General features: G+C 28.6%; 4 protein-coding genes across 7 annotated transcripts; 1 reads left to right on the top strand and 3 right to left on the bottom strand.

Annotated features, from left to right (window-relative positions):
• Positions 1–1669: 1669 nt before the first annotated feature.
• Positions 1670–7155, bottom strand: LOC126842903 (uncharacterized). The gene is made up of 17 exons (XM_050580121.1): positions 6658–7155; positions 6361–6434; positions 6113–6228; positions 5836–6043; positions 5683–5772; positions 5421–5547; positions 5288–5367; positions 4995–5199; positions 4647–4908; positions 4328–4570; positions 3774–4250; positions 3336–3496; positions 3169–3270; positions 2620–2866; positions 2368–2551; positions 2125–2281; positions 1670–1912 (listed from the first exon to the last, which is right to left on the bottom strand). Exons 1-16 carry the CDS (start codon positions 6692–6694, stop codon positions 2138–2140), a joined length of 2757 nt encoding a protein of 918 aa, XP_050436078.1. The 5' UTR covers positions 6695–7155; the 3' UTR covers positions 1670–1912; positions 2125–2137.
• Positions 7156–7281: 126 nt separating this feature from the next.
• Positions 7282–11592, top strand: LOC126843752 (sperm flagellar protein 1-like). Of its 4 annotated transcripts, XM_050581488.1 has the most exons (6): positions 7282–7651; positions 8377–10238; positions 10303–10418; positions 10479–10680; positions 10804–10895; positions 11303–11592. In XM_050581488.1, the coding sequence occupies exons 2-6, from the start codon at positions 10046–10048 to the stop codon at positions 11393–11395; spliced, it is 696 nt and encodes a 231-aa protein (XP_050437445.1). In that variant the 5' UTR covers positions 7282–7651; positions 8377–10045; the 3' UTR covers positions 11396–11592. The 4 variants fall into 4 exon arrangements, with proteins under 4 accessions (XP_050437445.1, XP_050437444.1, XP_050437443.1 ...); XM_050581487.1 differs by lacking the exons at positions 10303–10418; positions 10479–10680; positions 10804–10895; positions 11303–11592 and adding an exon at positions 8166–8318 and having other exon boundaries at positions 7282–7521; positions 8377–10003; XM_050581486.1 differs by lacking the exons at positions 10303–10418; positions 10479–10680; positions 10804–10895; positions 11303–11592 and having other exon boundaries at positions 7282–7521; positions 8377–10003.
• Positions 11593–11760: 168 nt separating this feature from the next.
• On the bottom strand, positions 11761–14380 carry LOC126843753 (vesicular integral-membrane protein VIP36). The gene is made up of 7 exons (XM_050581489.1): positions 13946–14380; positions 13747–13862; positions 13427–13627; positions 12559–12721; positions 12317–12480; positions 12169–12232; positions 11761–12101 (listed from the first exon to the last, which is right to left on the bottom strand). Exons 1-7 carry the CDS (start codon positions 14094–14096, stop codon positions 11950–11952), a joined length of 1011 nt encoding a protein of 336 aa, XP_050437446.1. The 5' UTR covers positions 14097–14380; the 3' UTR covers positions 11761–11949.
• A 1259-nt stretch (positions 14381–15639) lies between these two features.
• On the bottom strand, positions 15640–17014 carry LOC126843754 (B-cell receptor-associated protein 31). Its single transcript, XM_050581490.1, has one exon. The coding sequence runs from the start codon at positions 16562–16564 to the stop codon at positions 15923–15925; it is 642 nt and encodes a 213-aa protein (XP_050437447.1). The 5' UTR covers positions 16565–17014; the 3' UTR covers positions 15640–15922.
• Positions 17015–17380: the final 366 nt, after the last annotated feature.

Genomic DNA, 17380 nt, shown 5'->3' with positions numbered 1-17380 from the left:
TGAGCTCAGTACGTAGGTACTGCCCGTGGATTTAGAACAGTCACAGCGCCTAAACGAGCGCGACACTGGGCTTTTTCTTGACATAGATCGCGAACTACAAACAAGTGTTGATTCCTAATACAGAATATTGCAAGTTTTTGCACAATAACTATGTGCTGAATTGAAGCTTTCATGTGTAAGTCTCAATATACCGAGCCAACGGTACTTTCTACCTATACAGTGCACAGGAATTGGTGAATTAGCGGGGAAGCCGCATACCTCGCTGCCTGACTAACATGTCCGCCCGCTCCATGAAGTTCTGCTCTAACATGCCAGCTGTCGTAGTCTGTAAAAGATAAATGACCTTTGGATACACATATTGGTCTAAGATAAGAAGTCAAAGATGCAGTAAAAGAGATGTCACTAGATTTCTAAAATCCTTCTCTAGTTGCAAAAGAAATGTTTGCCGTCAAACACAATCTCGTCATTGAAGTTATTTCTTAGGTAAATGACGTGGTCATTGCTAGTCACTAGGGGGGGGGGGGGTTACTAAGTTGTCTAGAAGTGTTAAATTTGTCGAAACTAGCGTAACTTCTTCTAAGTTTATAATCGTGGAAGGGTCGAGTTTATTCGCATACCTACTTCAAAGAATGGTACATTTTTAATTTTTGTTCTTAATGTCATTGTAAAATGCATTAAAAATCTTTAAAAGTTGAAATTTTACACATAGAAATTACTAATTGTCATGATCGGTACCTTGTAAATAATCTAAATGTTTTTTCAAAACTTCAATTGGATTATTTTTAAGAACATACTGATCGAAGTAGAGACATGTTTTTGAACAGATATGAAGTCTGTATGCGTTTTAGATGTGAAAAAAAAAATTAAATATCAAAATAGATCCCTCTGGGCTCTTTCCTAAGTTAATATAAATGTTTCAAATATTAGCATGATGTATATTTTTTTAGTAAAAAATTGCCTATACAATGCGCCTTGATAAATTATAGTGTAGAGGCCTCTTTAAGGAGTCCGGTATAGGCAATTTTTCGCAAATCTTAACGGTAATATGTAATTAATAGTTTAATAATCAGGACTTTTTTTTTTTTTGTAATTAATACATTAAAACTAAAGCTCTACTTGGCTACACGTCTCGTGAGACCTAGATCCGAGACTGATGATATTTATGTTAATCTATGTTGTATAAAATAAATGTAAAAAAAATAAGAATTTTGGCTAAGATTATAATTTTAGCACTTATCCAGTGTTTTATAGATATCAAAATAATTTAGCGGGTTATCAATGTTCAGTTAAGTAGCTGCTGTATAGTCAGTGTTTGAGTTAGAAAAATAAAAGTAGGGGACATTTTTACTTAAAGAGCGTACCCAGCATTTTATTTATCCCTAAAAAAACCACCACTTATAAAAATTAGTAAGGGCGCGCTTCAAATTCTGAAAAAATAGTTGTGGTACTTAGTCCCCCACTGAATGCGAGCACTGTCTATAGTACGATTTTCTAATTAATGTTGGTTACTGTGTTATGTTTTTGGATAGACGAATTACCTAAAATATGCGTTGTCATTTGTAATCAGTAGACATAAATAACATACCAGTACAACAACTTAAGCAATGAACCAATTTGAATTAATTAATACCAATGGAAACAAAGATTCACAAAAAAAATTATATAAATACTACAGAAAATTGAAAATGTAATTAAAAACAATAAACGTATAAGTAGGTTGTAAGAGAAATCAAGACAATAATTATAAAAAATAAAAATTTACATTTAGCGTTTCACTTAATGTTTATCAATTTACGGTAATCCTATAGTTTTCAATACATTACAATTTTTTATACAACATAAAATACAATGACTTTTGTAGTATGGATTGAGATCAGTACTACCCAAAACACATAGGAATGAACACTTTATTCTAAAAATAAAGAAAAATACAATATTAATATGAAATATACAATTTCAAAAAAGATAAGTATTCATATTCTCAATCAAATATTTCATAAGTATAGATCAAGTCCTAATATTTTAATACTTTTATTCATTTTATATAGAATTTAAAATATGAATACTTACTTTTTTAATTAACAACATATTTTATTTAAATGTTAACTTAGTAAAAATACTAACCAAGTGAATAATATTACAAGTTTTGGTATTCTTTCAATAAAACAAATTTAGCCTCGGCAACATGACACATTATTCTTAAAGCTAAGTTTATTGAACATTGTATTCGTTTTAAAAGCTGTTCTTCATTAAGTAACATAAAAGCAACACCATCTACTTGCTAAAACAGTAGTACTCAAATTATTTTTTTATTTATTATACTGTGTTGTGTATAAGCATGATTATTTAATATTTTATATATCTTACCATATCTATTAAAGTTTGACCAATATCCTTACAATATGGATCATGAGACAGATACCTATAAACATCTTCAGGAGACCAATACTTGGGATTTGATGTAACCTTGATCACTTCAATACGACCAATGTCAATATTAGTGTTTTTAAACCTTGGATCTTGGCGGTAGTTTTTCTCAAAGCTAAATTTCCTATAAAAGTGTTTTAAAATTGATTAAAATTTCTGATTTTATTACCAGTAGTTCATTCAATAATTTACCATGCATGAAAATAATTTTCATCTGTGTTGAGTTTAAAAAATGGTTTTGGATTGTTACAAGAATTTGTCAAGTCCATTGCCTTGAGATATTCTTTTTTTGCTTCACACTCGATTAATATAGCTAGTTCTAGTTGAGTAAAACTACGATGTAATGTCATTAAATGTGCCTCATAATTGAAGATACATGCCATGTAATATTTATACCTTTCAACCAAAGACTTATTTGACCAATCCAATTCTACCTTGGCTAAATATATTTATATATTCATTAAATTATATTATTATAATTTGAAGAGGTGAAAACTACAAGGGTGTAGGTAAATTATACAAAAGAGCAAAATGAAAATTATATTTTAAATGTATTATGGACAATAATTATTAGTTTTCTTTAAAAAATATGAAACGGAAATAGAAATAGGTTTTATTGTGAATATTTTATGTTCAAAAATATATTTTTGAAAAAAAGTAACTTGTACTCTTTTAGTTCTCATCACTTAAATTATCAACATTTTTGTCTTCTAAAATATACTACAAAAACTTTATAATTACCTGCTTTAGCAATTTTTTCATTTATTTTTTTTGTAATTTCTGCACCTTCATCAATACTTGTTTGTGATTTTTTTTTATTTAACTTAATAATTAACTGAGATGCTATAAAAAATATATCAAAGTAAATAAATACTCAAGTTAATTTATTAAACTTATTAATTAAATACCTTGTAAGGTACATCCGTGTGGACACCGATTTTTATTAGTAGTCATAAAATATTCACACATACCAGACATATTACACAGAGTAGCACAATACATCTGAACCATTTTATTGTTGTCCGGTAATAATAAATATTCGGAATGTCTTGAATGTGATTTTGTTTCTCTATAATTTAAATGAATAAATCTAATGAATATACTCTCTCAAACATTAACATATTACATACACAGTGGTGTAGTTGTAAGGGTATATATTATTTGTACCCACATTCCACTTTTCTGTATAATTACTTGTAACGAAAATTGTTTACTCTATCTGCGGTTACACGATGTTTGTTATGAGTAAATGCATACATAGAAAAATGTGAGCTAGATACAAATAGCATAATATACACTACGACCACTTATGTATATATACATAAATATTTATTAAAATAGCATACTTTGAAGTAATCTTCATCTTTACACCTTCCAGATCACCACATATTAAATGCTGTATGTTTTTAATTTTTCTCAAAGCAACCCATGGATTATAGTCGAGATTGACAAAAATACCAATAGCCTGCTGTAATACTTTGCATGGAGACCCTGGTCCAATTATGTGTGGTATTTTAGGAATTTTACTTTTTTGTATATTATTTCCAGGATAGCAATCTTTATTAAAGTATATACAGATGTTCTTGCTCATATTTGATACGACTTTTGATTCACATGTTGTTTTATAATTTGTTGGCATATTAGGAGGTTCTTGCATCATAACCGAATCATCAAAATGAACAATATTCTCATATTCAGTATCATCGCTGTCGGGTACTTCAGTTTTAATTATTACACCTTGTGGTGCTATCGAAGAGCTTCCTACTTCAGGAGTTGCATTTGTCGGAACTCTCTCTAAACTTATGTTACATTCAATGAACTCCCTAAAGTAAAATCATCATATTTAATAACCATGTATACTATTAAAAAAACACAAAAGGAATTAAAAAATAATAGTTACTTGTAATTTTTATAATGATAAACAATATCACTTTCTTTAAAATAAGGGTATTTAGATTCATGGTTTTCAGTCTTATTATCAAAGTCAATTTCATAATCAGAATCATAGTAATAATTATTATAGGTTTCATTATCACAATATAAACTTTTAGGCGTATTTAATTTATATTTGTGCTTTTTACACCAACCAATCGGAAAGATTTCATCTGAATAAACAGAACGTACTTGTAACACTTGTTGATGCCTGAAATGTTTTAATTTATAAGTTATAAGTTAATAATTATATTATAATGTATTAAAATTTAACATTAAATACTTACCAATTGGATCGATCAAATGTAAAATAAATCCAATGATCAGCGAATCCTTTAACTGTAGCAATTCGAATCTTATCAGAATTCATAGGATCAACAGCTTCAAACTTCATCCCTACTTTAATACCATCAATATTTCGACGACATTTATTATCAATGTCAGCTATGTCACAATCTAAATTTTCAATGTATTGAGACCAACTGAACGGCTTTTTTGATTCCCAATTAGATGGTGGCTTGACCATAAAATTATGTGTTCTTGCCCAACCTATGATAACATTTCAGATATAATAAATAAATTAGTATAAGGTATATGGTGAAAATTTGACAAACTTATTTTATAATCATTTTTACCTGCTTTAAACAATAATGGATTTTCTTTAGTAGCCACAAAAGTAAAGCGCTTATCAACATCAGGATCATTGTCAACTTCAACTTTAAAATAACGGTTGTCATATGTTTTTGCAACTTTACCAGCATGAAACACCATCAATGAGTATGGATTTAAAACTTCAAATACCTGTCCTATTTTATAATTGTGTGGTTTTGGTGCTGTAGGCTATGAAAAATTAAAATTTTTAACAGCACATTTTTAGTTAAATTATTGATTAAATAGTTAAGTAGAAATTAAATTATTTTAATTATACCTTTAAAATATTGAACAACACACTAGAATCGGTTGTATCATTTAACTCAACATTTGAATTTATTACTCTCCAAGGAAGGCCTATACGGAGAAAAACAATTTAAATTCAGAAACTTGAATACAACACAATTTACCTTTTTGGTCTGCCCAACCCATTGGAAATACACGTTCGTTTAAATAAAACATCCAAAATGGTTTCTTTTCTGGACTTAAATTGCCTTGCATCTCTAAGAGCAACCGTCCACCAACATTTTTCAGGATCTAATGAAAAATTTTAATTAAATGTAGTAATTTTTTTTCCATGCATAAATAAACTAAAACTTATTAGAATATAAAGAAAAGTAAATAAACAATATAATAAGTAACATACATTTACTATTTACTTAACACAATTACCTTCGAAACCCAAACTCTATAAGGGTAGTCTTTATCTTGAATTTCAACATACATGCCTGGTTTAAATATATTATAAATTGCTGCACCTTCCTAAATTTTAAATAAAAAAAAGAATAACTAATTTTATACATTATTTAATAATTTTAAATTTACCAATTGTAACACATTTTTAGATACTAAGTATTCACTGTCTTGTACTTTGTTCATCATTAATTTATGATTGATACGTCTAAATCTGTCTGGGTGAGGAGGAACTAATTTTTTACCATTTTCTCCTCCCCAGTTTAAATAATGTAAACGTGGAGACTTTACTAATATCCAAAAATCATTTGTATCACTTTCATCGCCATAGTAGCGTAAGCTGTAATAATACATAATAGGTAGTACTAAGAAATACTGTTGTAATAGTGTTTTTAGCTTTAAAAATTACCATACTAAAATTCCTTTTGATAAAACAACATTAGCAAACCAATATCCACAATCATCTTCATTTTCAACTTCCAAAATGGACCCCAATTCTATTCCATTTTGTTCACTTTTGCAAACCTATAAAATAGGAAAACAATTAAAAACCTATATTTATATGAAGTAGCCAGTGATAGGTCCATTTAAATGCATATATTTTTGGTGCAACCCAGTATATATTTAATAATAAAATAAATTGTATAATAAACGCACATGATAAAAAAAATCTTCAGGTACTTCTTCTGCACAGCGAGTTTTAAGATATTTAGTCCAGTCAAATTCTTCATCTAAAATTAAAATGTTTGCATGGTTAAATAAACTATATACATTTGTTTAACAAACATAATAACATAATTATAATAGCCTAACTAAATATAAATTTAAGATTCTTAAATGTCTTATAAAAACATACCTATGTAAAATCAATAAAATGTATTATAGATTTATAAAAAAAAGACTGTAAAATTGCTAAACACCTATTATTCAAATATTATTTCATAACCAACTTACCATTACAATAATTACTAGGTAAGTTTTCTGAACTCATTGCTTAAATTTTTTAGTACTAGGTAATACATTAAGGCAAATGCATTTTATGAATGTCACATTAAAAATTGTTAAAATAATATTTATGAATCATAAATTATGATTACAAGATTTGTAACAAGTAACCATGAATTGGGAATGGATGTTGTTTTAAAGGAAAAAATATATATACATGCATAGATTGTTACACACACACTATATACCAATTATTTTTTCAGATGTTTTAGGAATTCAAAGTCTCACTAGATTGCCGGTCCATCTATGAATTTCCCACCATTATCATATCCCAAATTCAGGATTACCAACTAATTAAAAAAAGCAATGGAGTAAGCGACAAAAGCATTTAATTGCATTAGTAAATAACCAAAGGCTAACATCATCGTTCAGACTCATAATTTAACAAAAATGTCAATTTTTAAGATTTAAAAAACATTAAATTGTCATCACGTTAACTATCACTGACCACTGTTACCAAGTACCACACACAGAACACATAAATTATACCGAGGTTGTAGTAAAAATAAAACGTCAATTTATATTTTTCAATTATCATGATATACTGATATACTAGGTATATATATATATATATATAATTTTTCTTACCTATTTATTTTCAATATTATTATGAATACAAAACTGCATACAGGGTATACAATACAATACACGCATGTCGTTGGACAGCTGATTTCCAAGTATCAATCTCCGGATCATTATTCATTATTGTGATCAACATGGACCGTAGATCGTAGGTGTCTTGATCTCGGTTTTATGTTGATCGTAAATCATAGGAACTAAATTACTAGTTTGAACTTTTAAAGGAATTAATAGGTTTGTTGGCTTAATTGTTTGTACGTTTTCACTGTTGTATCAATCAAATATGTTATATTTGTAACAATAATTGTAGTATCGGTTGACTCTTGCATATTATATTATAAGAAAACCGATTTTTACACGTATTGTGAGTATATTGGAAGTAATTTTATGATGTATTGAATCGTCATGTACCATATAAGTATATTAAACACGCTTGCCTTACATTTTGATCTGTCTAATGTTTGATAATATATTATTTTGGTATTTAGAATTTAGATGTTCCAAGATAGCTTTCAAAATTGATAAATTTATGCTTAAAATGATACATGTATATGTTGTATACACAATTTTTTTTTAATATTGTAAAAAAATGTATTATTTAAAAAAAAAAAATGTTTATCATTGTAAATAATAAACAAAAAATTACAATTAAATACTGTAAAGCTTGGGCTTCATCTATAATACATATGATTGCTTAGGTTGTCATTATAGAACATCAGTAATTTCAATTTGTAGTTTTTACAAATAAAGACTATTCTACGTGATATTACATGTGTTGGTGATTTTAATCATTCTTCTAAAGATTGTAATACCATTTAAAATACATCCTCAACAAAACTATTATTTATAATTATTTACCTACTTTAAATCACATTTAGAGATTGTTGCATTAGCATGTTAGATGGAGATACTAAATCGCTTGCAATAATGCCTGCTTAATTACACTTGATTACAAATTCGACTGAACTTTCTTACTTCGCCAAAAATACTTATTAAAAAATAACTATATACTTCAAGTACTTATAACAAAAGTAATAATTTAATTTTGAAATGTTGAATCACTGTGTCAATGAATGTTTTTTTTTTCAGTTGACTGATTATTTAGAACACAATGATGGGCATTCGTCAACCAGTTGTAAAGGACATTGTTTCTGCTTTTGAATCCTCTCAAAATCAATCATGGTCTATGTTTTGTAACAAATTGGGTGGCATTCCTGACAAAGACTATAAAAGAAAAGATTTTTTAAAGTCTGAAAACCCTATAGAACTGTCAGAGGAAGATGTGCCTGTATTCGGATTGATTCCCCGTCTTGAAAATCTGGTTCTAGTCTCTTGTACTAAATGTTCAATGGTAGTTAAGAGAGATTGTATACATTTCCACTACAATCGACGTCACAACAATTCCCAAAATGATGAATTTACATTGGAACAATTTATGATACCCAATTTAAAAGCAAATAAACAGAAAAGGCAAAAATTTAATGGTCGAAAGATAAAAGGGAAAAAAGTTGTGGACTGCCACAGTGAGGATTCTGCTGTACAAGATATAAATACTGAATTTAACCAATTAGATTTTATGAGACTTCCAGATTTAAAACCGGACAACAATGAGATTTCCTATGATAATGAATGTAGTATGGATATGCCTATAACAATAATTAAGACCTACGACCCTAATACCGATTGCGGTGTTCTTGACTGGGCTTTCAAACCATGTACTCAAAGTTTAGCTCGATGTATCGATCATAAAATCAAAGAGCGAATGGCTGTTACTGGTCGCGATAAAGATTTTGATCAACTATTAGCTGAATCGCTTGGTGTCACAACAGAAACAAAATTTAACTACAATAATATTTATTCTAATTTTATTAATGACGAAAATAATGATGAATATTTATCAAAGTTTATTCCAGTAAGTTCGAATACTAGAATAATTAATAATACACTTACACAAACAACATTTGATGATTTCAAAGTTGAATATGACGATGATAGACTATGGAATTTTGAAGCTATACCAAAATATGATACAGGATCGGTGTATAGTCCAGACGGTAAATATGAAGATTTACCAAGTAGTTTAATGTCTTACAGTAGTATTGAAAAGAGTAGTAAGGTTACAAGTGACTGTGAAACGTCCTTCAAGCCAACTACACCAGAACAAAAGAACAAATACTTAATTCCTTTTTATACGGGTAGGCAATATGTTCAAAATGCGCACTTTAATCATAGTGAAGTTAATGGATTGATTTACATGGATAAAAAACACTTAATGTGCAAAGCCCGTTTAAAAGAAAGTCTGGATATCAAAAAACAAAGTAGTAAGAAGCGTTACAAGTTTTCACAGAAAAATAATTTAGAAATTAAGATGAAAAATCTTTTGAACAGGCCAGCAGGAGGTCAAGTTTTTGCTGATAAAGAAAATCGTAACCGCTGGATTACAAGTTATGAAGGATTTAAAAAAATTAAAAGGGTTGAATTCGTAATGAGAAAAATTCCGCACTCCGATGACTCGGACAATAATGATGTGGATAAATAATAAATTTTAATTTACTGTTAAATTACTCTGTAAAGACTTTCTATAGGTCTTATTATTTATTTGTTCCTAAATTAAAAAATAATATTTTTTTCTTCTAAATTTTAACTATTGACAATTATGTTGCCTAGAAACTAAATTTTTTTTGATATTATTTTATAATAAATATATAATTTTATACATTCTTATTTTTATAATTGCCGAATTGTTTCTTTATTGATAATGACATCAAATAGTACTGTTATAGAATCTGTAACATCTGATGTTGAAAGTGAATTATGTAATTTATCTTTGCCATTAATTAACAACTCGCCTAATAGTAATAAAATAGACTATAGTAGCGTTGTTCAGTGGATCAACTCATTCGAATTCAGTCGGCCCAAGAGAAATATAGCTAGAGATTTTTCCGATGCAAGTAAAAATTCATAAATATTTGGTAATCTAAATAACACTTGTAAGATATGTATTCTTGAAATTAGCAATGGTCGCTGAAATCATCAAATACTACTGGCCAAAGACAATAGAGTTGCATAATTATATACCTGCCAGTTCATTGTCAAATAAGATTTCCAATTGGGAGACATTAAATAGAAAAGTATCTTTATGTAGCTTATATAGTCATTTAACTAGCCTATGTAGTTCTAAACTGTATTAGGTGTTGAAAAAATTGAAGCTACCTCTTACTAAAGTTACTATTAAAAAACTATCTATGGCTGATATGGATGCAGTGTGTCAATTTTTAAAGTCTTTGAAGTGTTTAGTAGAAAATGATGAACATGAAAAACTAATAGAACTTGAAAAAAGTCAAACTTATCCACTATATGTAATAGACAATGGAGAAATGGTTCAAGTCACAGGTATTTTGTAAATTTTTATTGGAGTAAGGTAAATGCAATGTGACATTTCTTGGTAATTTCACAATTTCTTACAAATATGATTGCAATACAAGTAATTTTAATTATATTACAACAATGTTTTAGAGAACAATACTTCAAGAAACAAATATTTAGACCAAGATGTTGTACGTCTGATAAATAAGCTAAAGCTGAAAATTGTCGACTTGGAACACAAAGTAAGGTTTATTGTAGTTTAGTATTAAAATTTTATTCAAAAAAACTATGTTCAGATGCATTAAAAATACTATGTTTTTATCATTTACTATATTTTCAAAACACAAATAACACATTCTTCTTCTCATGTGTTTAAATTTATATCTATCCCTAGAATAGTTTACATTATTGCATTTTCTTCAGTATGTTACATTATAATATAATAGTATGCTTTACAGCTTTATTTCATTCTTATCTGACCAATCAACAAAATAGACTTACAAAAAATTGTACAAGTTGCATTTCTCAACATTAATAATGTTTTCTGTTTAAGTTTCATTCTAGAAAGTGTCATAGTGGCCATAAATTTTACATAAAACTTGCATTATATTATTTTTCGATACATTATTAATCGTAATTATTACTATAGGTTGATCATTTAAGTACGTTGATTCACGTTAAAGACAGAAGAATAAACGATTTACAATTACAATTAAATCACACGAAAAAAGAAAAACAGTAATTACAATACAATAAATAGTTTTTGGATTGGATTATATATTATTATTTATGATCTTTTTAATGAGTTACATTAATATTTCTCCGGTTTTGGCATGTATACACAATTATTATTTATTAGTATACAAAACTTGAGTGCATTTATAATGTACATAAACAATAAAGTAAAAACATTCTTTCGATATTTAATTTATAACCTAATGACTAACTAATACAATTGGAATTATAACTGGAACACAAATACCGTAAAATTACACAAAAGACATATTTAAGTTAAATACATAAAATGTAAAAGATAACAACGACACACGAGAGCAACGCTAGCGTTAGCTGGAATTGGATTTGAAGGCATAGCAGACAGTAACAAACTACATGTTCAGTCTTCAATTTATTTTAATCAATACAGAAAGAATATAAGAAGATATATATAATATATAGATGTAGCTTGGGCTAAGATATTTATTGATCAGTTGTTACACGTTGGGAATATTTGTTGGCAATTTTTTATGTATACATTTATACATTTATTTGGTAAAATGAATTTATTAAAATATTTGTTCAATAAAATGTTTTATGTGACTGAGATTGTTGATACTCCCAGTACCAAACGCCACCAACAATCAATGCTCCTATTGCAATGATAACAAATATGACGACAAAAAATATTTTTAGTCCACTCCAACCCGGGTTTTTATTATCTTCAATGTGTTCTAAAAATATATATTATAATAAATTAACATAAATAGAATTAATCAAAAGTAAATTAGTTGTATTTACCCCTTGGAGCACTGTATTTCTTAGCAGATGGAATAATTTTCGAATAGTCTTTTAACGCATCAGCCTTAAAGAAAAATTTTTTTTTTGTAATTTAATAAAAACCAATAAATTGTACTTTTTGTAAACATTAAATATTAATAAACCATACTGGATCAGAGTCAACTTCATAAAGGCGTACTGCTAAAATTTCATGATTGTCAGACAGATCACCAGTAGCTGCCGTAAAACCAAAATAATAGCCAGTCGGTAGTTCTACTCCTTCTACAGTGAAACAAGGCTTCCACACTGCTTTGTCTTCCAAGTCTGTCATCACTATATAAATTGTAAAATTAAAAAAAAGTTGTCAAACTGACTATTAATACATTTAACAAGTAAAAATTGTATAATTACCAGACAGAGTGTTGCCAGAGTATCGAATTGCAATATGAGTTTCTGTTGGTATATTCCTTGCTTTAACTTCACAACCGGCTAATTCCGTATGAGTTCCATCTCTGTCGTGGTCATAATGTAGAGAACCATTATTCACCATTGATGATATATATGGATGTTGATGCTGTTATTAAAAAAAGTACACATATTTTTTAAAATTATGTGTATTAAAATTAGTCAAAGGCATAAAATGTAAAAATAAATTAAATACAAATTTTCATATTGACAAATAAAAATTTCCAATTTTAAATGATAATTTTCTATATATTTAAAAATTTACTTGCATAAAATCTAAGATATCTGTATCAACCATTTTTATAATATTTTAAATGAACAAATTTACAATATAAAATAATCCCAAGAAAAAGTAGTAAAATGTTGAAATTAATTCTGTAACTTTGGTCTAAAAAGGCTTATGTTAAATTTTGGCATAAACATGTGAAGGGCTGCGGGGAAAAAATATCAATGTCAATTTTTTAACATTCTGTGAAAATCGTGTTTATGATTTAAAAATGTCATACATTTTGCTTGTATGCCTAAACTTCCGGCGGCCGCGGGCAGACGTGCGGCGCTGGGCGCGCGCGTAAGTCGATATTGGCGAACATTAAACTTCTGTAACTTCCAAACTAAGTGCGAGCGGCGCAAAATTTTTACATATTCGTAATCAGCGTGAAAAATACTATTGAATAAAAAAAAAAAGGGTGTCCAGTAAAGTAGATTTGTTCCATGCAATGCTAATCCAAAATTATATGGAAATATAAGTACAATTAAACTATAAACTAACAGACAGTTTAATAAAGTTAAATCATTGTAATAAAATTGTACATACATTATGTTCTCCGTTGTGGTTGCTATAAGTATCAATTATAACTGCAAGGCCTTCAAAAAAGTCCTTATTACCAAACACGGGTCCTTGTACCATTCTTTCTCGTGTATACCATATCGCCATTCCATCGCCGTGCAAACTCTCTTTGCCTTTACCGTGAATTCTAAATTGAACTTGTAGTTCCCAGTTATGAACATGGCAAGGCTACAATAATAATAAAATTATTTATTATTATTAAAATAAAACAAAAATATTTACAAAACAATAACTTGTTCATAGTAGTTCCAATTAGAATTGTAATAAAATGTATACTCATTACTCACAATAGCATTCCATATCGAACCAGACTTGCTTTGCAAATCAGGAGTTAGCCTAACATATTTATCAGTTACAATAGTGGAACCAATAAAATCCCAGTTGGGCACTGTAATTCCAGATCCTAAGAGCACATACATACATTATAAGAAAAAAAATAGACAATTGTAATTTAAATAGTAAAACTAATTTGTGTCATGAACTAACCTTGGTAGGGTTTTAACAATGAATGCTCACGTTTCATATAATCTTTCGTATTCCATTCTGAATGCACTTCATTGGTGACAACAAGAGATAGAAATGAAAAAAAAATTAAGTGTATTCTAAATTTTTTAAAGTTGTTGCTACACATAATCATTTAATATTTTATTGAGCTCGCGTAACAAACAATAAATTATAAGTTATATGCCACAACTGAGATCTACCGTTATTGAACACTGGAATAATAGTGATGTTTTTGTAAATTTTTAATATTGAAAAGTTAAAATGTACAAGTCAAAATATCAAAAAAATAATTTAATTTAAGAAGGTTATCAATCCAGTTGAAAAATTACAGGTTTTCCGGCATAGAATATCTTGTTTTGGGTTTGGACGTTCAGGTTTGTGACTACTGACTAGAGACTTGACTGTCTAGAAAACGAAATTAAATCAAGTAAATAAAGTTGGTAGTTAGTACCACGATTGTAGATAAATCTATAATGATGGTTGATACCGAAATTTTGTTTTCAAACATTAACCTAACCAGTGATAAGAATTATTTCCCAGCCACTGATATATATTTTGTTCTACCTAATAATTATACACAGTGTAAAATTATATATATATAGAGAGAGAGAGTTTTGAATAGATACTCGAGTTATTAGTGTTTAATGGTATACTGTATAGGTAGGAAAGACAAACAAAATTAAGAAATATTATATTATCCATGCGCACGTCCTAGTTGCTTATTACTTCAAAACTATACTAGAATGACGCAAAAATTATGTTAAACAAATTGTTATGACTTATGATTAAACGTGTTATACTATATTAATAAATAAATTCTTAATTCATATTTATCTATAAATTAATAGAAAAGATCAGGGGCAGATTTATGAATGAAAAAAGGAGCGGCTAGAAAACGAAATTCACTTCAATATACATATTATGTATTATTATTCTATCTCGTAGTAATGTTAATGGCTTATCAATTCGCAAAATGAAGACTAATATAAATAGTTGACTCACCTATGAGCTGCTATGAGCACCATAAAAATTGACACAATAAAGCACATGAGTAATGTGACATACTTTACGTAGTGTGTCATATTCATGGCAATGTTCATTATTATTGTAGTACTCTGTAAATACCATACAATATGGCTGTACCATTATTACTTGATGGGAACAGAAAGGGCTATTACTTAAGAGGCAAAGGATAGAACATTTTAGAAAAAAATTGATCTAGTAGCCATTTTAAATATGCCGACTAATTTTAAGATAAAAAAGAATAATATTTTCTGGTTAAAAGTTATTTTTCTCCAAGTTATGGCGGAAGTTTGATAGCCAATGGCTTATGTAGAAGTCATTTTCTGACGTATCTATTGGACAGATAACTTTTTTTTTATAAAAAGCTTACCATTCTCTCTGTTGGGGCTAAAAGGCCGATTTATTATTATATGCCTTATTTTAAGCACTACATTTTATATTTCTTATGTATCCTTAATAATTTAAATGAGTTGAAAGCTTTTCCAAAAAAAAAAAGTATTTTGTTAATAATTAATAATAATTTTGTTATTAATTATACAGAGTATGCATTTGTAAAAACACAGCTATAAATTGGTAAAAGTTAAAATAAACTAAAAAAAAATCTACATTTCAATTAGTTAATAGTTTTTAAAACAATAAGATAAGTCCAAAACTATAAAATAAATAGTTTTATTAATATTTAACACAACAAATTATATAAAAACCCCATAACACTTTGTACATTAACTTAAAAACCAAATTCAAGCTATCAAAATAGTTTTGTAAATTATCAAGGCATTAAGTTAATTAATTGGACATCTAAATAAATTAAAAAATAATAATAATGAGAAACAAAAAAATACTGAAATCTGTTAGATATTTCAAAGTTAGAACTGATACTTTAAATATTTAAACAGATTTGAATTCTAAAATCCGAAGTTTAAAGTAAGAATTGCATTAATCATCTTTTTTTGACTCGCTTCCTACAGTCTTTTGTAGTTTTTCATGTTCTGACATAAGCCTATCGTATTCTTTGGTCACAGACTCTGCTTGACTTTTGATTGCATCTCTGTCAGCTTTAACGGATTCTAGTTCTTTCTTCAACGCTTTCAACTCTTTCGATTCTCCATCTCCACTGTCTTGCTTCGACATCAACGATTTGGCTGCATCAGTAGCACTCTTGGCTTGTTTCAAAGATGCTTCACTCTGAGCTAGCAGCGATGCTTGCAGTGTCATCAAAGCGATGAAACGTTTGATCACAAAACTCAAAAACAGTGAGATACCGCTAATGTAGAAGTTGCGCTGGGCACGGAACAAACGCATGTTGGCCTGCATTTCATGGTCGAGATGTTGGTGCGCATCGGACAGTTCTGGGTTGGAATACTTGCGCATCTCGCGTATCGAGTCCAACAGGAATAGTACGAGTATGAACAACAGGAACGTAAAATACCACTGGGCTTGAGCGCTGAGCGCTTGATAAAACCTCGAGCGGAATATCTTATTCCAGCGTTGAGCAGACATGTACGGGATCATAAACAGTGAAAGAACTCCGACTTCGAAGTACAGGAACGTTGCGATTATTGTCCATTGGAGACTCATGATGGCGTTGTTGTTATCGCACTTTTTTAATAATGAAGTTTTTGATTGAAATCAACTTATACACGAAACAATAATTGAACTTCAACTGTATTATTTATTATATAATATTAATACCGGAGAGTTTTGTCGGTGACAAAACAACGACCGATGAAAATTTAAAGGTAACTAAACAAGTGTAATAAATGATTACGAGCTACAAAATATTACTGAATGCTGTAACTTATCCGGTCTACTTCGTAGTTGGTTTTCTGTTGTATCATGGCAAACAACCACGTAATGGGTACAGTGTGTGTACTTTGATCGGCATTCGGCAAAAAGTCAGCTGCTTAGTCACACACTTGTATTTTGATAACACGTATTTTTAAGTATCCAAAGTATATCATTCTCGAGCAACAACATTCGCACGGAAAATTTAATGATATTCATTATTCGGTCTAGAGTACACTATAATAATTACTAATTACGTAATATCCTTTGAGAGACATGCGAATGACTTCACGAAATACACGAATTCGATTTTTTAATTTCTTTCGCTATAATTTGTGACGTCATTTGGAATAGTAATACCGTTAAAACGTATGTTAAATAATAATATATCCTTAGGTCTAAGATTTAATCTGCGATATTCTATATTCAGCTGTTTATTCGATTTTTCATAACCTAAAATAATACAAGAAATATTACATAAAACTAAAAACATACCGGGCGCTGGCATAACCCGAAAATTTCTTAATTTCATTAATATATGAATTGGGTAAAAATTACGAATTTAATATCGCAAATTCTACAAAATAAGTTAAAAAAAACAATTTAAAC

The sequence above is a fragment of the Adelges cooleyi genome, unplaced genomic scaffold, assembly GCF_023614345.1.
Source record: "Adelges cooleyi isolate 19-005CV unplaced genomic scaffold, UGA_ACOO_1.1 ACOO_flye_CR_arks_rails_tigmint_CR_PRNA_574, whole genome shotgun sequence".
NCBI classification, from domain to species: domain Eukaryota; kingdom Metazoa; phylum Arthropoda; class Insecta; order Hemiptera; family Adelgidae; genus Adelges; species Adelges cooleyi.
The sequence above is the reverse complement of the archived record's forward strand: the minus strand, read 5'-3'. Positions and strand labels throughout refer to the sequence as shown.